The 22,732-nt window shown below is 41.0% G+C and overlaps 2 protein-coding genes across 8 annotated transcripts in view; one reads left to right on the top strand and one right to left on the bottom strand.

The window, feature by feature from the left end:
* Positions 1-15,935, top strand: part of gdpd4a (glycerophosphodiester phosphodiesterase domain containing 4a) — a 38,872-nt gene extending 22,937 nt beyond the window's left edge. Inside the window, exons 9-17 of one of the 2 annotated variants that reach the window (XM_014329319.2) lie at positions 2,017-2,162; positions 3,827-3,909; positions 5,467-5,617; positions 5,886-6,104; positions 6,283-6,440; positions 7,929-8,076; positions 10,138-10,220; positions 11,260-11,339; positions 13,502-15,935. In XM_014329319.2, the coding sequence (XP_014184805.1) occupies positions 2,017-2,162; positions 3,827-3,909; positions 5,467-5,617; positions 5,886-6,104; positions 6,283-6,440; positions 7,929-8,076; positions 10,138-10,220; positions 11,260-11,339; positions 13,502-13,608 (1,175 nt within the window). In that variant the 3' untranslated portion in view covers positions 13,609-15,935. Of the gene's footprint in view, positions 1-2,016; positions 2,163-3,826; positions 3,910-5,466; positions 5,618-5,885; positions 6,105-6,282; positions 6,441-7,928; positions 8,077-10,137; positions 10,221-11,259; positions 11,340-12,071; positions 12,487-13,501 lie in introns of those variants that run through there. The other variant, XM_042214236.1, reaches the window with a different exon arrangement.
* Positions 15,936-18,245: 2,310 nt separating this feature from the next.
* The window catches only part of myo7aa (myosin VIIAa), a 59,058-nt gene continuing 54,571 nt past the window's right edge, over positions 18,246-22,732 (bottom strand). For all 6 annotated transcript variants that reach the window (XM_042214232.1, XM_005947622.3, XM_005947623.3 and 3 more), the window contains one exon: positions 18,246-22,447. In XM_042214232.1, the coding sequence (XP_042070166.1) occupies positions 22,355-22,447 (93 nt within the window). In that variant the 3' untranslated portion in view covers positions 18,246-22,354. The remainder of the gene's footprint in view (positions 22,448-22,732) is intronic.

Genomic DNA, 22,732 nt, shown 5'->3' with positions numbered 1-22,732 from the left:
ACTTTATTTAATTTAGGATTGGTTTAAACATTGGTAAGGATTCCTGTGAAAGAAAAGCCAAATGTCTGTCCTCTATTTTGATGATGTTTGTAACAGTAGCTGATGGTTTCTGATGGTTTTGGGCAGGTTGTTCAAAGAGGAGACAGACGGGGCAGCAGTAGGAGTGTCTGTGCTTAGTCATGCTGAGACTCTTTAGTGGGAGGCTGACAAAGGAGCACCTGTTGACATTTCCCAAAAGGGCAGAATTTCTCTCTCTATTAATGCCACAATGACCACAAAAAGTCCCACTTAAATCTGGCTTTTATCTGTAGCAGGGAAGTGTAAAATTGGCCTTCCTTCCTTGGTCAAATGACTCAGCAGTAGTCATGGCTCTCGTGCATAGATATATATACACATAGAGGCCACAGCAGGGCTTGCCAACGCTGTCTTGCTCGGGGCATTAATCCTGTTCCTGTGCAAAATGCCAAACCTTTGTTCTGCTTTTTGATGCTCTAATGAAAGACATGGAGTAGCAGCACTGGTGTGAGGATTTTGTGCAACATTTTAATTATATATTTTACTAATTTGATGCAATACTTACACTGTGACCCAGTGTGGTATCAACACATAACTGACAACTTAGAAAGATCACATTTTAAATTGAATTTTTAGGCACTTTCTTATCAGCAGTGGGTCACAAAAAACACAACATGTTCCCTTTTTTTTTTAGTTTAATGTACAAAAAACATGCACAAGGCAACACGGCGTGGCAAAAAGGCATTAGCTGAAAATGTAGCATAGCTCGGTATGGTTGAGGACACTGGACAAATGGAGGGCAAAAGAGGTGGTAGGTCTTTAAAGCTTAAAAACTATCAACAGCAGATGAAGAAATGGGGGAAAAAAAACCATCAGAGACTTGACACAGAGAGATGCATTTGTTCTTCAGTTGAGCCAAGTCTCCTGAAAACTACTTAAACAAACTAGAAGAAAGCTACCAGAGTGGGCTCAGGCTTTATAAAGGCAGCCATACCAAATATTGAAGCTTCTTAGAATCGTGCAAACTCTGCTGTGTACATGTGTGGCTGCACTCATTTCCATCTTCCTAGCAAATTATAAAGAAATGTGGGGTCACTCAAGATTTGTGCACAGTAATGTATAACCAAAGATTTTTTTAAAATATTTTCTTTCCCTTGTTAACCTGACTCAATAATAAGTGATATTCTTGAAACTAATAAATTGATATATTAAATACAGGCAGTCCTCACACAGTTACAGATTTATTGTTTTTGCTGCAACCGTCTAAATAGTCCTTATTCTGGTCTCACCTTTTAATTTGACCTGCACAGAATAAACCGGTGCTGCCTGCAGAGTTTCTCTAAATGAAACAAACTCAGAGCCTCGTTTATTAGTGAAGACGTGGAGTGATTTGTTTCAGCCTAGTTGGAGGCAACTTTACCCCTCATTAAAATCTTAGTCCTGCTGACCTCTGGTGCTTTATTTGTCAGCTTTCTGTGTCGAACAGACGAATTCTGGGGTAACATGGTGTTCGGGGTGGATTCAGAGGGTGGGGTGATGAGTGGGGTAAGATATCTTTTATTCATCAGGGAAGACAATTAAAAAAGGCTATTCTTCCTGTTGTAAAGTTTAAACTATACACAGTCTTGCATGAAGTTACTATAAAAACTCATAGAATAGTCTTATTATTATTATCTGTATTTAAGAGGCTACAATTCAGGTCTTTGTATTTGCTCTCTGTCCAGACTTCCCTGTGTTGCCCATATGGCTGCTGTTGTTAAGCACTATGTTGATCCTATCAAGAAAGATTTACTCCATATTATCCTGATTAAGTTCCAGTTTCTACTGCATAGCACTCCTGTAACTGTGAAGTTTTATGCTTGTTAGTATTAGGATTTGTTTACATGTGAATTGCACAAATTACAGCAGAATGCGTGTATTTTATGTGCAGAATATTTGGACAGTAGTATGCAGTAGTACGCTCCTGTTTCATGACCGTTTATTTATTTTTGTGGCATTTAGTCCGTCAGGTGGCCGTCCTGGGACTCTTTCTGTCCGTGCTGTTCTCGCTCTACTTGGTTCCTCTGGGAATGTACTCGCCCTGCATCAAAGAGGCGGGAACTCTGGGACCTGCCCCTACTCTCATTGGGCACAGAGGAGCTCCAATGGTGAGGCTGAATTAAACTGTGATCATCTGATCTGATTTTGTTTATTCCTAAAGTAAGTTTGCAAAATATTTTAACTTGTGTGATTGTGGATTAGCCTCCCTTTGGGTAATGTACGCATCATAACGCTGACATCATCACATCAAGAATCGCAGTGCAGTTATGTAAAAATAGAAAACAATGATCCACGCTGCAGTTTCACACCTTGCATTTCCGTCCACTGGGACAAATTGGACCCTTTGCCATCCTACTTATGGGGCATTTAAAAAATAAACTGCCAAACAGTTTTTTGACTTTGCCCTAAAATAAAGTCATTGAAAAAATTTACACTCGGAGTTAAAGTGGACATTAAACACCACGTGTATAAAGATTAATTTGCACCATGAAGCCCTGCTCTCACAAACTTGCATAGATGTAACATAGCAGCTCATAGACTTACATTATATTAGAAAACCAGTGAACCTCAGTGGAAAACAAGATTAAAACTAACAAGTCTAAGGGGGGTCACTTTGGTGCTCCCCCTGGCTACAGCAAAGAGTTTCATGTTAAGAAACCAAAGATGTACTGTCCACTTTCACTCTGTGTCTCCTAAACAGTCAGTGTTTCCTCGTTGTTTGGCTAGCTGTGAAACGGGAAAATCCACCTGTTGGCTGTAATGTTCATGCAGGTGGCAGCAGGGAAAGTGGATATTTGTTATTCAACATGCGTCTGAGCTTATATTGACACCATAGGAGGTAAAATCTGTCGTGGAAGTAGGTTTCCATCCAAGTTAATGTCAGCTGTGACAGTTCTAACAGTTGTGCTGCTTGTTGTAGATCAGAAATAAATATAAACAGCTTATATTAAGTTGTGCCCAGTAGCTCAGCAGATACTCTAAAGCTCACGATGTAATGAGGAAAAGAAAACAGGCTGATATCCAGATTGACGTTTTGGAAACTGATTTTGCTTCTGCAGCATCCTGTGTGCAATCCTGTTAGAATATGTCTGATCAGGGCGATGGTTGGATCCTGTTAAATACCCCAATTCTTTGATCTTTGGGCTGAAAGAAGAACGACACTTGGTGTTTAATGCTCAATCAACAATCTCTTTATACCATACAACCCTTTAGGCATAAACGTCTGGATGGGAGATTTGCACAGGAGGGTGTCCGGCAAAATCTTGAAGTGTCTGACTGTTTCTCACATTCTTATAGCTTCGGCTCCTTCCAGACTAAGCCTAAGTTATGACCTTGGCTTCCTGTGCAGTATGTTTTGTTCTTTCTAATCAGACAAATAAGGCCATGATTCTCTGCAAACAGTATTTCTTATAAATCAGTAGTATCATGCATCATAAAACAGTGTAATATCCCCTTTGAGTTTTTCATCTCGGAATAAACAATCAGTTACAATCAAACAATCAATCTGCTGGTCCCTCTCTAGTCTAAACAAGTGTTTCAGTAACTTTCCACTAGAAGATGGTCCCCTGTTATCTACTTTCTCCCAGGCAAGCGTGAGCAAGAGTCTACAGCTTTCTACCCCCAAGGACACGTAGTCTAATGCCTTTATTTTCAGGGCTGTGTCGACTTAATACTGCACTTTATGGTTATATGGCATTTTAGTTAATATAAAGCATAGCATGGAATTCCATTCCAACAATCCCTTCTGAAATTGTTGCTTGTTTTTCTGTAGCTCGCTCCGGAGAACACTGTGATGTCTTTTGAGAAGGCAGTGGAAGCTGGAGGAGAAGGACTGGAGACTGATGTCACCATCAGGTGTGTCATCCTACTGATTTTTTTTATCTCACTCTTTTATTTATGGAGCATGTGAATTGCACACAGTAATGTCACTGCTGTAAAAACAGATCTTGAATTTAATCTACAAAATTCATTATAAACTTGACTTCCTGGTTACAAGGACCAGTCTCAGTGTTACAGAGTTACTTAAAGTAAAATGTCCCAGCAGGTCTGATGGTGCTGAGGATAACTGCTGGTTCAAGCTAGTTCAGATGCACCACTTGAGCTGCGTTGTATTGTATGCCCATAACAAGCGTAGCAGTCTTTCTTTCTTAACCCTCCTGTTATGTTGGTTTCCAGGAACACCGATTATGCTCCTGGGTTAATTTGACCCGGGGCAAATTTACTCATCCAAAAGTGTCAGAAACACTGGCATTATTTATTTTACAATTTTCTTTTATAATTTAGATTTTTTTCATTTTCTGTAATGATGCAGATGACGTGTGACATCTCTTCTGTTCTGGGTCAATCTGACCCGCAACATAACAGGAGGGTTAAGCTGAAAATTTCCCATCTTTCACTCTAATATGTCAGTACTACTGCTACCTCAACCCCTCCACCACCCCAGCATCCACCTATAACTTCTGACAGGATGTGTTCTCACCAGTCATATATGCTGCCATATGCTTTATTTATCTCAGAGGCTTATTTGGTGGGTTATTTGTTTGCTGACAATAGGAAGAATCAGTGAATAAGTGTGTCTCACACCAAAAGTGTGAAAGTTTGGAACCTGGCATGTAACTTAAAATCCAGACTGCAGATGGCATGAAAAGATTGCTCATCTAAAGCCAGCCTCACATTACAGGATTACAAAAACTCATGACTGCAATCGGTGCATCCTTTGACACTGACTGTTACCTCTGGGCGTTTCCTTAATGGTAAAATGATCAGATCAATCAGATCAGGTGATCAGTGAACTACAGCCGAGTCTCTTGAATTACACAGATCAGATGCTAGCACGCTCCTCTCATTGCTGAGGTGATTACTGCCATGCTAATCCAATTAGCGGTGAGCACTCCCGTGAGCCTACAACCAAACGTTTAGCGCCATTTTACAACCTGAAAACAGGAGGATCAGCTGCACTGCATGGCTCAACATCAGCGGGTTAGCTTAATCCAGTGCTGTTGTGTCTGGTGGTGCTTTCATAAGAATGAGTTGTATTTCTATGTTGTGCATAATATTGGGCTCCTGTTGTGTAACTACACTATATAATGTCTTTCATAAGGTGAGCTTTCTGGTAGGAGTGCAGCGATTTCTTTTTTTATTCCTTCAGCCACATCAACAGATTTGTGAGAGAGGATTGAAGCTCAATAAGTGCAACTTACTGAGAGTCTGCAGGGCAGATTCTGGGGTTCAGTTTGTAAATCTACATGTTGTTATGAAGTCATATTATCAGTGCTGACCAGTGAATCTGGTCATCCTTACTGCCTCTTCACTTCCTCTTCCCTTGTATCACTTACCCTTCATCTTGGAGTCCGACTTTTCCTTCTTGAATCCTCGTGTTGTGACTCACTGAATATTTCTTTCTGTCTGTAGTTTTGATGGCGTTCCCTTCCTGATGCACGACTCCACCCTGAAGAGGACCACTAACATCGCGGAGGTTTTCCCAAACAGGACACACCTCGACGCCTCCATGTTCACTTGGACCGAGCTGCAGCAGTTGAACGCTGGTGATTGGTTCTTATCGGTATGACCAGCACGCACGCAGCTCAACACAGAGCAACAGCAGCATGTTGTTGGCTTAGAAATGCATCATCTGTATAGAAACTACTGAAGAAACACATTCCTACAGATATTTAGAATTCACAAATGTTGTTTGAGTTCCTGCTTGCAGTGACTGACAGATAAACAACTAAGCCAAAGAAAAAGACAGAAAATGTCCCTCTAAGTTAAGAGCAGGTGAAATTCAACCTGATTTTTTTTCCTCTCACCATCACTCTGCTTCTCACTTGCAGAGGGATCCGTTTGGCACCGTGTCATCCCTCTCTGCGGCAGACCGCTCCCAGGCCCAGAACCAGTCTATTCCCTCACTGGTCCAGTTCCTGGAGGTAGCAGCCCGAAGTGGTAGACTCGTGCTGTTCGACCTGCGCAGGCCACCGCTTGGACACCCATACAGTCTGTCATACATCAACACCACTCTACAGGTGGTACAGGCCCACATCAACTCCTCGCAGGTAACTGATCAGGATTAATGTATCTGCACTTTGATTTAAAGATAACGTTAAATTGGTTTAATGGGGATATTTTTGGTTTCAGTCTAGTGCCGTTCTGCAAACACAATCAGTGCATTTAGTTTTCCTATTGTTAATTTTTCCTGGTGTTGTTTGCTCACTGTGTTATGTGTGGCTGTAGGTCCTGTGGCTGCCATCTGAAGACAGGGACCAGGTCCAGGCTGTGGACCCACACCTGCAGCAGACCTCTGGAGAAAAGGCTTCTATCCAGGAGTTGACAGACGGACACATCACCAGACTGAACCTGCACTACAGCACCATGTCTCAGCAACAGATCCGGTACAGAGCTGATAAACGGCATACATTAAACGTCTGTCTTAGGCAGTTTTAATTAAAGATTGTTAATCACTGCAGCGGTAATTATTTCAGAGTTTCTTCAGATTTAGGTTGTATTCGTGTCAGGAGAGGCCACATGCTCACACTCATGAATTATTAACCAATACCAGGGCTGTTAATGATTTGAATTGTCATTTTAACTTACATAAATTACTCAAACAACACATTAAAGATAAAACAAATATTAACCAACACAATTTTAATTGTGAGTTTAATTATAATCAAGCAGATATAAATAATAGCATTCATTTAAATGTATTGGCTGTCATCTTTGTGACAAACAAACAGCAACACAATCAGCTGCTTCTTCAGGTTTTGCCTGACCCGATGAGCTCCGTCTCCACTGTCCTGGTGATGGAAGTTCTTCTCTGTGTTTCTTCTTTTTATGCACCGCAGAAAAACTATTCATGCAAAATCGGATTTCTAAAATACAAATTAAACATGGTTATTTGTACAAGTCTGTAAGTTCAGACTAGAAAAACAACAGCAGATATAATGGCCTGCACATAGTTCAAACATTCAATTATGCAATCACACCCATCTAGGGGCAAAACAACCCTATTTATACCAACTGAGAGAAACTTGACATTTTGAATTGGTCTCTTGTGTTTGTGCATGTGTGCAGTTATGTAACCCAGATACAGATGGACGCAGCTTCCTCAGTGACTCCATCTCGGTGCTTGTAGAACAACCTCAGGGAAGTGAGAGGGAGATAAAGGGCAGGTGTGAGAGATGCTCATCGCTGAAGTGAGGAGAGGAAAGTGTGGATAAAGAGGAATTTGTTCAGTAGAGGCGTGAAGGAAGCAGTGGAGGAGGTACAGACGGGTCCAGCTGAGAGGAGAATAAGAGAGGGAGGTAGTTGTACAGTAACAGTAGCTGTGGGAGAACAATCTGGAAAGAAAGATGGTGGAGTGACTCACATACAGACAGTTTTCAACACAACTTACACAGGCGACTGAAATAATCTTCCACTGTTACAACTGATTCATCTTCATGAAAACGTTTCAACTGTTATTTGTCACCAACTAGAGGTGACGGGTGGAATGAGTCATACTGTTATTGCCTGATAGGTTTTAATCAGAGCATAAAGCATGCGGTCAAACTTTTACACAAGTCTTTTACAGGCCACTGAGTCACTGGAAAAACTGCAGTAGAATGTATGAATACCAGAGTCAAACTTAACAGCTTTCTTTTTCATCAGTAACAGTCTTTCATTAAATTTAAGGCTGCAAATGTGTAGAAAAGTTAATCCCTCAGAAGCCCACGTCTTTGTTGGTATGAGCGTGCATTAGTGCAGATGGAATTGGCAGCTTGCACATTTGGAAAAGCCCGATCAATGCTGACAGGTTTCAGAGCAGCATGCGCTCCCATCCAGGCGATGTCTCTTTGTCAGAGAAGGCTTGGCATGCTAAACTGCATCTCTCTCCCCAGAAAGTACCAGTCAGTGAACATCAGCACTAACCTGTATGTGATCAGCCAGCCTTGGCTCTACACACTGGCCTGGTGTGCTGGAGCGCAGTCCGTGACCACCAACTCCATCCACATCCTGTCCAACATCAACAAGCCGCTGTTCCTGATGGTGAGCAGATTCAAACCTCCAATTCTTTTATGAGTCATATTAGACTTTATCAACCTCCTAGGACCTGGCGTCCACATATGTGGACATCAAATGTTGGGTTGTCTAGGCCAAAATACTACATTTTGCTCTACAAGGGCCTGATATCTAGGGATGGGTATCGTTTAGGTTTTATCTGATACCGGTGCCAAACCGTTAGTTTTGAAATGGTGCCGGTGCTTAAACAGTGCTCGAACCGGTGACCAGTGCTTAAAGAATGGAGAACACAAACTTTGTCCAAAAACCTCTCATGTTTAGCTGTTTTGTTTTGGTTTTGTTTTTTTGTTTTTTTTGTAAAAATATAACAATGTTAGCCTTTTCTGCAGCTATGGGGCATATGGTATCACTCTTGGCTGGAAGCAGTGCTTAAACAATGGAAAAAACACAAACTTTGTCCTAAACCTCTCATGTTTAGCTGTTTTCCACTTTTTCTTTGGTCATTTTAGCCTTTTTGGCCAGGGTGAAGGGAGCATCTGCCATCAAACAAGAAAACGGCTGCATGTAACTACGACGGTGTTTGCTAGTTCACCTTACATGCATTAATTTAATAAATAAAATAAATTACACACGAACAACATTAAGCTTCTCACCCAGAGAAGAACGGCTGCTGCTGCATCATCATCCGTCATCATTTCTGCTACACTGGCAGGGCTAGGGGCCAGGACTCTCCTCTTCGGGTTCTTGGGGGATGTTGCTAACTCTGGGTCCGATAACAGGCACCACACCCGCAGTAGATGTGCTCGCTGTGAGGTCTCGCAGCAAGCTATCAAATACGGGTGCATTTCTCGGCTTTTAAAAAAACGCTATGCATCGCCATGTGTTTCATCAGATTCGAGGTGTTACCTCCTTTGCACAGTATCACAGTATCAGCTTAAAGCACTTGTTGCAGGCTGCTGAGTTTGCATCCTTTGCTGTGAAGTACAGCCAGACTTTTGACCGCTTCGCCTTGGGCATTTTTAATCTGTAGCTCTGCCCTAAAAGAACGTATGTACCTGGACCCGCCTACTATCCTTGGAAAGGTAAAATGATTGGCTAGAATCCAAAGTGTGTGACATCTCAAGAAAAAAAGCACCGAAATGTGCGCTGCTTTTTGGTCTGGTTACTACCGTTTATGTCAGAACCAGTGCCATTATGGCACCGGATACAGTACCCATCCCTACTGATATCCACTTACGAGGACATTATACTACCACTGTTCTATCGAAATTTAAAATGAATGTACTCATATGTGGATGTCAGGCCATTGTAGAGCAAAATAAGGTAAAAAGATAATTCTTTGTTTTTCCATTCATCGGGTCCCAATCAGCCCAAATAGAAAAGATAAATTAAAAATGCATGCCGTGAAAGAATTCGGGTCTTAGGAGGTTAAAGAAACCAGAAGGCTCTTAGAACTTAGAAACTGTTAAAAGTAATAGGATTTGGTTACAAGCATTTACATGTAATATATTTCATGCTTCATAAAAGAGTTATTCACAAGCTGGCACCACATACTCTGTTAGATATGAAAGCATTTGTAGAAGATAATGGCAGATTGTGTAAGGATGAACTGAGGCTGCGGTTTGGTGAAGGCCTGTGAGGGGACTGGCAGCAGCTCCCGAGGAGACAGATCTCCATGTGCTAATGACAGAGAAGCAGAAGGGAAGTGTCTGAGCTGTGGTCCCTCTCCTTAGTTTCAGATAATTACCTCCCATTATGCCTGATGAAAACAGTTTTTAGGCTCGTGTCAGCAAGCTTCAGGTAAGGCTCTGAGTAATTCACTAAAAACGTCTAAAATTTGTTGTTATCCACTGAAGCTTGTGCAGCAGGTGTCGTGTGTGTTTGGAGATTGTACCTGTGAGCATTTGATTACATAAACCTTCTCTCCTGCTCCAGTGCAATTATTATTTTAATAAGAGTGTTCAGTCCGTTTACCATCACAGTGTTGAATAATCGTATTAATGCTCAGTCTCCTCCATCTGTGACCCAACAAATCTCAGAACTCTTTGTTTAATAAATGTAATAAATCCTTTTATTGTGTCTCTCTAGACCTCAGAGGAATATAGTCTGATGTGGATTCTTACTGATGTGGTGTCAGCCTTCCTCATCACTGCAATTTTCATATTCCACTGGTAGGAACACACACACACACACACACACACACACACACACACACACACACGAGCCCGTTCAGCTATCTTAGTAAGGACCTTCATTGACATAATGGTTTCCCTAACCCTAACCATTAAAAATGAATGCCTAACCCTAAACCTAACCATAAGCTGTGCTGGGCTGAGTCGGTGTGGCTCACTTTTGTGGAAGCAAACATTTTGCTTCTTCACACAAAAATAATATCAGAATATTTTTTCGTTCAGCTTCAAGAGATCCTAAAATTCTGTTTTAATATTCTGTGTCTAATTATTTACTTTAATCTCTTCTTCAAATAATAATTATCTTCAAGTATAATATTTTTAAAATATTATAAAAATGATAATAAACAATAAAGCCACATTGATTATATTTATTGATATTTGCACACATTTCACAGTATGTGACGCTCGGCTGGTTTTCTCTTGATGTAAGATGTCAGTTTCATTTAAAGATTCATTAACTTTGATTATCTGTCTAGTCATACATTACGAAGTAATGAGCTACTAAGAACAGCATTAATGATGATAAATGCTCCTTTTTATCTAAAGAAGCTGCCTTTTTTGTGCTTTCAAATATTCAACCATGATTTGTTTTATCAACTCAAACTGAATTTGTCATGAGATTGTGTTCACAGCGAGATCACGAGGGGTTAATTTAGATCTGAACTCAAGCACAGCTTTTTCAGGTTAGCTATTTGTGACTATAACTAGCAGCCCTTAGACTGAGGATATGAAGAGAGTTGGAGTCTTTCCTGTCACACAGACGATGCTCTTCACCACAAAGAAAATCCTCTGTGGTTTTATTTGTACTTTTTTTTTCTGCGTTGCCCCTTTCATCATCTGCTCCTTCCTTCACTCTTTGTATAGGCTGGCTTCAGCTGAGGCTCGCCCAGACCTCCTCTCACATGTGTACACATCAAAGCTGCTACATGCAGCAGCCTCAAAGCACAGTGGTAAACACAGCAGCACACCAGGTTACGCTCTGCTGCTCTGATCTCTGTTTGCGGTGTGTGTGTGACAGGTGGAGAGAGCGAGGCCTGCCCTTCTGGTCCGGCAGCCGGCAGACTCACGAGAATGGACCATACAGCAAGTTCAGGACAGGTATAACAACGTTTTTCTTGTACACAGTGCTGGATAAATGTGAAACATCAACTTTCAGCAGATTACACACGTGTTCCAGTAACTTTGTCATGCTTTGTCCCCGTCATGGCTGATATTACCTGTTTTCTGTGATACGTTGAAGTGTCCTTGGGCAAATACTGAACGCTTTATTTCCCCTGATGCTTCCATTATTGTGTGACTCTGTGAGTGAACGTTAAGGTTCAAAGGTCAAAGTTCTGCATGATTGGTGAATCTGCAACTAGACAAGACAAACTGATGAAAACAGATGTAAACATCTGTGTCACTTTCATCCCGGCTGAGGTTTAGCTTAGACTTTAAAGGTGCTGCTAGTCTGCATTCATTGAAGACTGTGTTACATATCCAGGGGTTTTTACTACATGGAAATTAAATGTTTGGTGATGTTGTCATAAAATTAGGTTGTCCTTTTTAAAAAAAAATTAAATTTGGTATTTCATTGATTTACACGTCATACTCATATTTGGTTGGTGAACGGTCAGAAATGTGAGGAAAACACTGATTTCTGCCAGTAGTGATAGTCTCACAGCCTTCACTTTGTTCAGTGATCGTGCTTAACGGCTGAAATAGTCACCCACACAGTGCTGTTGTAGCTTCTTATGTAGCAGGCTAGCCACCAACACTGTAGCTATTTCATGAAAACATCTGTGCATGCAGTGATCTCCTGCTGTGTGTCGTATGTGTCATGTGTGTCAGACTCCGCCGAGATCATCTGTGTTCGCTGGAGCGCTCTTCACTCTGACCCTCCTCCTGGAGCCCTTGTCTCCCTCCCCCTGGTCTTCAACCCATGACCCCCCCGCATATCAGCCCTGCATGTCGTCCCTCCAAGAACTTTGTATGAGTCATGAACCCTGTTTTTAATGTGCATCTTTCTGTGTTTCCTGCTGAAAAACTGCTTCCCATCATCCATGGAAATCATATGAAACTCTGTGAAACTACAAAGATCATTAGCTGTTATGAAAGTTTTTAAAAAGTTCAAGAACATAGCCCCATAAAATTAAAAAGACAGTTCAAGATCATCTTGTCGTGCACCTCCGAACTGTTTCAGTGCAGCTGCTGTTTTTAGATCACTCTGCAGATTCAGTCCTTCTCTGTGAGCGCTGCCACGTTAAAACAGCACTCCTTCAATTTTGGTTTTTATTCTAAGGAAGTGCCTGAAGTTTCACTGAGGCAGAGCTGGTGAAAAGGGTGGAAGAGGAGGAATAAACATCGCCTCTGTTCTGTTCTCCCTCAAACACCTCAGGATGTTAGACTACAGTCTTTTTTGGAGGGGCGGTGCCTCTGATCTCTGTTTACACCTGAACTAGTGCCTTTACGTTTGCACACTGTGGACTCGTCAGTTTAAAAAAATGTTGACAATGGCTCGGTCATATCTGGACACCCAGCTCTTATGATAACGATCTTTCACTGACAGTGTCAGTCTGAAACAGAAGTTGTCTGCTCTCTCCGTCCTCGCTGACATTGCAGACTGCCGAGGTGGTCACAATAAGGACAATTTGAAGCATTAGCGTTTTTTAGGTGGTAGTTATATCTGAAAAAGATCCTCACTACCATTTGTCACATCAGCAGTTCTTTTGACTTCACTGTCAGATGAAGAGTCTTCATGATGTGACACAAAATTTCTTTTCTTCGCAAAAAGTTCCACGAGCACATCTCCTCCATCCCCTCATCACACTCTAGAGTTTTTAATGTGTGACACTGAAACGGCCCAAACAGGATGTGGTTCCCTTTGAAAGAATTATGTTTTTGTGACTTTATGTTCTGCAGTAAATGACTTCCTACTGAAAATAAGAAAAAAGTAATTTATTACTCATTGTGCAGCTGCATATGGCAGTAATATGTGATTTGCCAGAATATTGGAGTTTGTGTCACAGCACGCTGTTTGAGACCCGCTGCTGTACAATAATTACAAATTGGAAAATAATGATCTGCAGGATTTGTGCTTGTGTATCATGCACTTACCTCAGTAGTGTACCCCGTCATTTATGCTGTCCTTCCTTCTTTCCTTCAGTCCTCTGACCTCCAGTTTCACCTTTGTATTAATTCCCACCATGCTGACACCATGTGACAGTATAAACTGTTGTCGTGAACTCACTGAACACTGTTTGGGTTTTTCTGTTTTGCAGAGCTCAGCGATGTTTGGTCCATCTCCAGCGTCACTGTCCGGCCTGATTTACGGAGCATGCCTACTTCACCCAGCACCCCTCACCTGCCCACCATCACAGAGGAGTGAGAGGGAGGGAGATTAAAAAAGGAAGGTGCAAGTCAGGAAAGGACAGATAAGAGATGGAAAAAGTCCTTGTTGAGAGTGTGATGAAGGCCTGTCAAACTCTCTGATCTTAAGCTTTTGTTATTTAATTATTGTTGCTTATAATAGTCAGTCTATTACTTAGCATCAGTTTAACACCCACAAAATCGATGTGGATTGATGGGACTTGACAGACAGTGTGAGCAGCCAACACAGCATTTGTCTTCACATTTTGATGGAAAACTCCGAGCAGTGCACAGAAATTTGTGACACCACCTTTTAACAAACAAATGAAAACTAAAAATGTTTGGAAGTCATGACAGAGAGAGCAGAAAGTAGACGGCACACTCTATTCTCCATCTGTCATCCTCTCGGTCTGTGGGTGGGCCGCCTGTGGAAGACGAACAGCTGGAAATAAAAAGCCTTCATTCATTTCCCATCAGAGATGAAGCAAATGGACTGTGGACACGCGCCCTGGGGTGTCCGTTTCCATACTGTAATCTCATGATGCCATTAAATTCCTCAAAGTGAGGACAGTTAAAGACGAGACCAGAGGATGAGGACGTTTTCATTTCTGGTCATTCGGCACGGTGAACGAACAAAATAATGAACGTCTGCAGCTGCAGTGATCCATCAGTCACCTTTGTGCGTCTGCTCGCTGATGAAGGACCAAATGTTGATCAGAGACGCTCTGTGATAAACTGTAAACACAGAAGAAATGAAATTGACTCTTACATATGAGCTGTGCTTTTTCATTTTCAGCTGTACAGACATCAGGTGCATCAGACAAAAACCTTAAACCATGTCTTAAATTATCACTTGTGTGTCTGTGAATTGCTAGATTCAGTGTGTGAACTCGATACTGTTGGACTGACAGAATGAATGTAAACCAAAGGCTCGGGAAGGGTACAGTTCATCTATCTGTGTACTAAAGTGAATGTAATATTAAGTTTCCAAAAAGTATGCAGATTTTTGGCTGTATTTTCCAACATGACATTTTTCCCAGGGTCAGATCTCAATTTTACCACCGTGGGGAAAAAGTCATTTAAATTAGTTTATATATACATATATCTCTATATATTGCTGGTTAGCTTAATCTATAAGTACTATAGCATAATTAATCAGTAGGTTTATTTTTTTATAGTAATAGTCTAAACCTGCAATTAATAACTAGAGCTTTAAGATAAATGTAGTGGTTTAAACGTCCTACTGTAGGCTCCCCCTGCATGCTGCAGGCATCACTGCTCGAGAGAGACGGCGGCTGCTGCCAGCCTGCAGAGGTTTACAAGGAATCTGCAAAATGTAATGATGGTGACAAACTAAACATTCAGTTTGTCTGCATCCAATCAGCTTTTGTTTTATCTTATTTCAGTCGCTCTGTCACCGTGTCAAACACAGCTGGCGGTGGATGGTACCAGGTGTGAAGTTAGTTTTGTAGATCAAGGACTCTCATTGGCTTTTTACCTGTACTGGTTTTGAATGTGATTGGGTCAACGTGCCACTCACAGCCCTTCCTCTTTGCTCTGTCTGTGTGTGTGTGTGTGTGTGTGTGTGTGTGTGTGTGTGTGTGTGTGTGTGTGTGTGTGTGTGTTTTAAGTCTTTTACAGTTTATGGATCCATCAGTTTGCTGGGGTCCACTTTGGTCCAGGTGATGTAAATTTTCTTATCTGATATAAAGCAGGAGTGTCCGTGTGGAGGCCTGCGGGGGTGGTTGGGCAGTCTTTGAGCGGACTTCAGAGACATTATGAATGAACACCGCTCTGTGATGTCTGCAGCTGACTGTGTATATTCCCCACCACTGCTCTTCACTCAGATTCAAACCGACACGTGGGTTTTTTTGTTTTTTTGTTTTTTAAACTGGCTGCTGGTAATTTTATTTTGGTGTCTCATCAGTGCCAAGTGTGGTATCAGTGTCAGAGAAACCAGACTACTTTAATAAGTCCAGTATCAGCGTTGTCTTCAAATATATAGCCAGTATTTCCTGGCTACACACTGAATCTGTACTGTGTTGTCTTAACTTAAACTGATTTCAGCGATGAAATTCAGAGCGTCTTGTCAGCTTTGCAGGTGTGAAATCCGCAGGGTGATGCGGCCTTGGCTTTTCTGCTGTGAGCGGATTTGTTTTTCATCACTTTGATCGCACATCATACGTAAATGTGCCGGATTCTTATTTAGAAAATACAAAATAGTTTCTAAAAATTCTCCAATGGTGACTCATTATGCTAAAAGTGCAGTCTTTGCTACAAGCACATGTTTAATGGACCAATTTCTGTGTGGAAATGTGAGTAAAAACAAAACACTGGAAACCTGTCGACTTGGCGTAAAAAGTAATTTGCTGCTGTTTTTTCTTTTTTGTGTACCTCCAGTGCTTTTATCCATCCTTTATTTGCCAACTCCCGTCTGCAGTGCTTTATATCAGTGTCTGCAGGCTCAGCTCTAAACATTCAGGGTGAAGAGCAACAGGACAGAGACAGTTTTGTTAGCTTTGACCAATCTTGTATGTTACTCCCCTCCTGTCCCCTAATCAGGGTCGTAACACTGATAATGAGAAGTAAATTAAGTGTCTCGTGTCTTAATCAAGGCACAAAATAAGACTTTGTACCCCTCAGCAGTAAAAGCCTGATGGGACGTCATCGTCACCCTGCCGGGCAGGCCGGTGGCATGGACACAGTTTGTGAATGGAGGAGAACGAAGCAACATTGTTACCACGGGTGCATCTTCTGAGAGGTTGAGGGTAACGCTGGCAGCTGTCATTATTTTCCTATAGTGTTAAAATCTGCACAGTTTTCAGTAAATTCCCAGCTGCAGACTTCAGTAAATGATAATTCATTTAAATACTCACCTCAAATCTTCAAAAAAGTCAGAATTAAACAGGACAGCTGAAATCTAGCAGTTATATATGCAACGAGGCAGTTGAAGTCTGACACCAGGTGTCCTTAGCAAATTCAAACGGTAGGTTTCAACAGAAGGTTTTGTGCCAAATTTCTCCAATTTTAATCAATTCATAGATTTGAATAAATGATTTTGTTGGAAACTTGGAGCTGCTCTCGAGCAGACTTGCAGCTTTCCCTGTTCTGCACCACACTGGACTCCCATGTTGGGCCCACAGAGGGCTGGGTTTGGTCCAGCAGAGGGCAGGGAGACACAAGACCTCCGAATGATTAAAGAGCTCAAACAGTCACAACAGACTCCAGCCTGATATGATGCACTGTAATCTGAATGTGTAGTTGGTGTTTGACAGTGGCTGATCTGCTGTGTAAGCTTGATGTTTTAACTAGTTTCTGTAAACAGCCGTTTTTAGTTGAGAGTAATACTCGAGCATCCAGAGGAACTGCTGGAATTTCACAGGACAGGCAGCAAACAAACAGCATCAAAGAAATCTGTGTAATACGTTTATCAACATGCTAATTGCAAATAAAATCTACTCAAAATCATAAAAACGTAGTTGATATTTTGTGACTTTTGACCAAAGAAAGCTACGAGAGTAGCTTTGTGCGATTGATGCCTGAAAATCCAGTCCATCCTATTTGTCTTCCGGTGCTTTGCTGGTTATAGCATTTATGACGAGACCCGGATTCTTCATACAGAAATAATTATCCACTAAACATTAATAGGTTTTAAAAAATCGATTGTTACCACCAATAATAGGCGGACAGACGTGTTTAAGTCGGCATGTGTTTGAGAAACCCCCTTTTATGCCAGTTTTTCAGTTAAGAAAAAAAGTCAACAAGCAGCTGGGCACACAGCGCCATCAGCAGGCAGTCGGGGCGTCACACTTTGGCCCAGCAGTGGGCCCGTTTTACAAGCAACTCTGTTAGTTTATGCTAGAGACAAAATCCAAATGGTTCCTGAAAGATGAGAACTGTCCAGCCAAAACTACAAAATGAATTCAGGCATCCTGTTTGATACTTTAGGTGATAAAGTTTAAGACTCACTGAGACTTCAGGCCTCTCCAGGTTGAGGGGTTAAACCGTCCAAAACAGGCCACCTTTAATAAAGACTGATGATCTGGATTATCTGGTGCTTGGAAAGATTTCGTTTCGTAGTCAGTGCAGCGCCTCTGCTTTGCTGTCTTCATTCCTGCAGGAGTGCAAACATTTTTAAGCGGGTAGAACTGAGGCTGTCTGTTAGTTGTTTGGTTCGTCGATCCTGGAGGGGTCCTGTCTGCACACAGAGGTTCTGTTCATTGGCTGCTCTTTAAATGTGACTCATCTTTTAATGTTACGGATGTAAGAGACTTTTACAGGCAAAGTGGGACCTCTGAGGTGTTACATGATAAAAATCACTGGAAAGAGCGAGAGCATCGAAAATCTTATGTATCGCTTAGTGTTGTTTTTGAATAATGAGCTTCACACTTGGTGCTGAGAAGTGATCTGTGATATAATGTAATATTATAAAACTAGTATCATAGTTCAGATGCTAATCTTTCAAAATGTTAAATATGTTCTGGTTTTTTTACATTGTGCTGTTCTGACCTGCAATATTTTATTTTAAAGGAAATTATTTTGCTTTACTGTAACTTATCTGATGAAATGCTGCCGTCACCTGGTATTAAACATTACAAACAGGTTTGATTCTTGAATTTTACAGACACGCAGTACAAAGTAGCAGTAGACCAGAAATCCAACTTTAGTAAGACATTTTAATCTTTTAGTATTTCAGACGTTTGACTGATCATACTTGTTTTGAATATTACAGTAGTGAAATTAATTAAGTTGAATCCAGATTTACTGAGTGCTTTGTACAAAAGTGAGAGCACACGTTACAGAAACACTACAGGAAGTCAGGATGATGAGTTACACAATCAGTCAAAACACAGACTAATACTCTGAAAACAGAAACACAAAAGGCAAAAACTTCAAACGTGAATGTATCAAATGGGCTGATTGGCACAGTTACAAACACCAGTTTATTATACAGACAAAAGCCCAGAGCTGGTTACCAGAAGAATGAAGGGTTCAACAGGTCGACGTAATGAGGTTTAAAAAAGGAACCAGGCTGGAATTTCAAACACAACAAAAACACAATTATCATGTAAACCTTAATAAATTGTAAATTCAGAGCAAATAACTATAAAAAGGTTAATTAACTATCAACAGTGTTTACTGATTGTGGATAGGTTTGTTGCAACTTTATGATAAACATGCAGATCATTTTTATTACCTTTACCTTCTGTTCAGTTAGATTTAGTGGATCATAGTTTAGGTTCAAATATCAAACCTAACAACTCACACCGAGCCCCTGCACCACCAGACCGACGCCACCGGACACTCAAGTCTGAGACACCAGCAGCTTCGACATAAATTTATTACACAAACGAAAGTCAAAAACTGAACCGTGAGACCTTTATTGTAGTATTTTTAATTGATATCTGACTTAGTTTCACTGTTCACTGTTCTTGCAGGTACAGATGCTGAGTCGCTGTACATTTCCAGGAGCTCAGCCTTGATATGGAGCTACGCGTTTGCTTCTGTTAAATTCATTAGTTGTTCTCATTAATAGGACTTTCATGAGCTAATCTATAGTTACTCAGTAATGATTTGCTAATACTTAGGTATTCAAGTACAATTTAACCTGAGTACAGGTCTAAATGGATTTTGCATCTAAAACCTTTAATATTATTAAAAGGGAACTCGAACTTAATATCCATAGTTTGCAATTTCCAAATGTACTCTTATTTTACTTTAACTGGGAGTTCCAACAGAAATCAGCAAGTGTGGTTTTTCTTTGTACCTCGTAAACATAAAAAATGATGATGATTGCCGTGGCGTATAACCAGAGTAATGGCGACCTTTACAGGTCAAAGTGTGTATTTAAGATTTATGTAACAGTGAAAATATCAGCGTTTTTAACAGCATGTCTTAGCAGGAGAGGACATTTACTTTGTGTCTTCCTTCTATATTTTTATATCCCCCTTGCTATAAGGGCTACGTAACATCCAAATTTCTCATTCGCTGGATAATAAAGATTTAAAGACCTACACAAGTAGGTAGGCAAAGTTTACTTTAAAGCAGGGGCGGAGGAACTCTAGGTCTCAAGGGCCAGTGGCCTGCAGGTTTTAGATGTGTCCTTGATTCAATACACCCGATTTAAATAGTTAAATTACCTTCTCGACATGTCTTGCAGTTCTCCAGAGGCCTGGTAATGAATTAATCATTTGTTTCAGGTGTGTAGACCCAGAGTGAGATCTAAAACCTGCAGGACACCGGCCCTCGAGGACTGGAGTTGACCAAGCCTGTTTTAAAGGCAGGAAAAAGTGACGTGACTGATGGTAGTTTGTTTTAACTCAGGGTCCACATTACTCATCAGGACAGTATTGGCTTTGATCCTGATTAGGTCAATTCCAGTTCAAAAGATAGAACTCATCCATATTAGGAAAACTGAGATTCAGCTGAAAACCCCGGAACCAGCTAACAAGTGACATTTGAGAACATTTTTACAAACTAGAATGTAAAAGCCTCATACAGGAAGAAGCAGCAGCTCTCACAGAAATGACGCAATACAGGCAAAAATGTAAAACTGAACAGTTGTAAAGAAATAAAAAGTGTAAACATAAACCATGAGTATTAAAATAATCCCCTGTATTAAACTGTGACACACTGAAGTCATTAACCTAAAGATTAAAAACATGTTACAGGTCAATTTAGTGTCACAAAAACAACAGAAAAGTTTTAAATAAGCTCAGAGCTGTGCTACGAAGGACGTTCACCACAGCCAGGTTTTCTTTGTGTCAGCTGGACAAAGAAAAACCTGAAACCAAAGTCAAGTCATGTGACTTTATCCACAGAAAATGATCCCCGTGAGTGACACCTACTTTAAAGTCACAGATGATAAAAATAGTGGTACAAATTTGAATATTTTTATTCAAGCCAAGCGCGCACTCTGCGCTGCTGATTATTTCTAACCTGACGGCTGCACATCAGAGCTCCGAAACCTTAAACTGGACACATTTAAACAGTGAAATACTTGAATAATCTTAGTGTGTGTTCTGGGTTCTAGATGCTGCAATTGCAGCAGTGTAAAGCAGACTAAACTGTAAATGAGGAGCACTTATAAAAACATTTCCTGCATTACCAGCTGAGTACATGCAGATTCACATGTCAATGCCATGCAGAGTTTATGCTGCTGTAAGTTTGTCATGGTAGTAAAGTGCAGCTTAACAAGTTGCATATCAAACGTATTCCCACAGCAGAGGATTCATATTGCACTTAAAGCATGATGTAAATATGAGTCAGTGACTTAACTCTGAGCACAAAACCTGCTCCTGACCAGGTTATTGTGCCAGTTAAACAGAGCCACTTTCATGACAGAGGAAACTCTGACTTTAAGCTCGACATGGCCCACTAAGCCATCGTAGTACACCCCTCTGGCCTCCTCTCAGTTTGGACCTAAGGTCAGGGAAAGAACTACTAAAAACAAATGAACTGGAACCCAATAAGAGCAGACGGTACACATGAACATAAAATCTCAAATGTGTCTGACCTTGACTTCCAGGAAGTGTTGTATCAAAGAAAAGCCGTAAACTTTTTGACTTTGAGTATTTCAAGATGCTCAAAAAACAAAAATCACTAAATCTGCTGTAAGGCTCTAATTTACACACATGAAGCTAACGACCTTTTTAGCCCTTTTATTAATAATTAATATACAGTCTAATATCAGTTTGAAAATCATTGATGTTAAATTTACTGAAATGTAAGTTCCTGTTAATGCTGCAATATGAAACGACTGCTATTTAATCATCTGGATAAGATGGACGGATCGAGTAATTCAAAGAACAAACATTTACTCAGTGAGAGATGAGAAAATATACGTCTTTAAAAGACTACGCTGTTTTTACGCTCTCAGGCTGGATGGTTTTTGTGATCTGAGATAATCTTTTTCTACAGTCTGAGCTACTTTTTAAAATCAGCCTCAGTTTGATGAGTTCTGACTCTTCAGCCTCATGTCTCAGCTGAATGTTTCTGTGCATTTTAACTCCTTCTGGGGTAATTTAGATGTCTGCAGAGTTCATCAAATTATTTGTGAAAGTGCTGAAGAAACAAAAGGAATCAGCAAGAAATGGCCTAAAATAATTTATTATCTGTGTATGTATTAAAACATGTAAAGTTTGACATTAGTTTGACCTAAACATGTACAAGTGAACTTTAATGGATGGATTTGATGAGCTTATAATGAGGCAGGGGGTCCCCACAGGTGTGACATCTGAAACACGTGATATCGTAAACATCGGGCAAAAGTAAGAGGCTTTATTAATGCTCTCTAAAACCTGCACAAACCCTGTTAACAGTCAAATATCCCCTTACAGCAGTCTGGCGCATTAGCGTGTTGCTATGCTAATATGTAAAAATGCTCAATTAGAAGTCAGGTTAGCATAAAGTGCTAATACAGGGTCATGTTCAGGGTCACTGCAGTGTGTACTTAAGGCTCAAACCTGACGATGACAGCGTCTTAAGGTGACGCAGTCAGAAAGGACAGTTCAGAGGTAGTCATCCTCACTGGACGGCTCGTCTTCATCATAGCTGTAGTGGTAATTGTTGCTGGGGCCTTCGCCGGGGTCGCTGCTGCCGCTAGCATTCGAACTCTCCCAGGTGAACTTTGACCCTTCTGAGCTAGCAGAAGGACTGCGGCTCATCCTCCAAAGGTGGCTGGTAAAGGTCCGCCCCCAGCTGCAGTGCTGGCCAATAGGACGTAAGAGGCGGATGAGCTCAGTGGCCTCCTGCCAGTAAGAAGTTCACTTGCTGTGGCCCCGCCCTGACCGGTGCTTGTTCATGGTGGTCAACATTTGGCTGATGTAGGAGGTCAGCAGGTCATCCATCTTGTAGCCCTGAAGGTTTAATCACACAGTCAGCTGACCTCTCCACTCCAATCACATTTTTATTATAGTTTTACATAATTCCCTTTTTTTGGTTTCATTTAAGTGGAAAGAATAAATAAACTGATACAATCAAGTTTAACTATACTATAAAACATAAAGCTACAATGTCTGTGAAGGTTCTCAGTCATCCAGGTCATCGTAGTCAAAGGAGTTTGCAAAGAAAAGCGTCTGGACTTCTTTAAGTTGCTTGAAGACGTTTCACCTCGCATCCGAGAAGCTTCTTCAGTTCTAAGG

This window comes from Haplochromis burtoni, unplaced genomic scaffold (genome assembly GCF_018398535.1).
Source record: "Haplochromis burtoni strain Fernald_Lab_line unplaced genomic scaffold, NCSU_Asbu1 Contig_536, whole genome shotgun sequence".
In the NCBI taxonomy this organism is placed as follows: Eukaryota; Metazoa; Chordata; class Actinopteri; order Cichliformes; family Cichlidae; genus Haplochromis; species Haplochromis burtoni.
The sequence above is the reverse complement of the archived record's forward strand: the minus strand, read 5'-3'. Positions and strand labels throughout refer to the sequence as shown.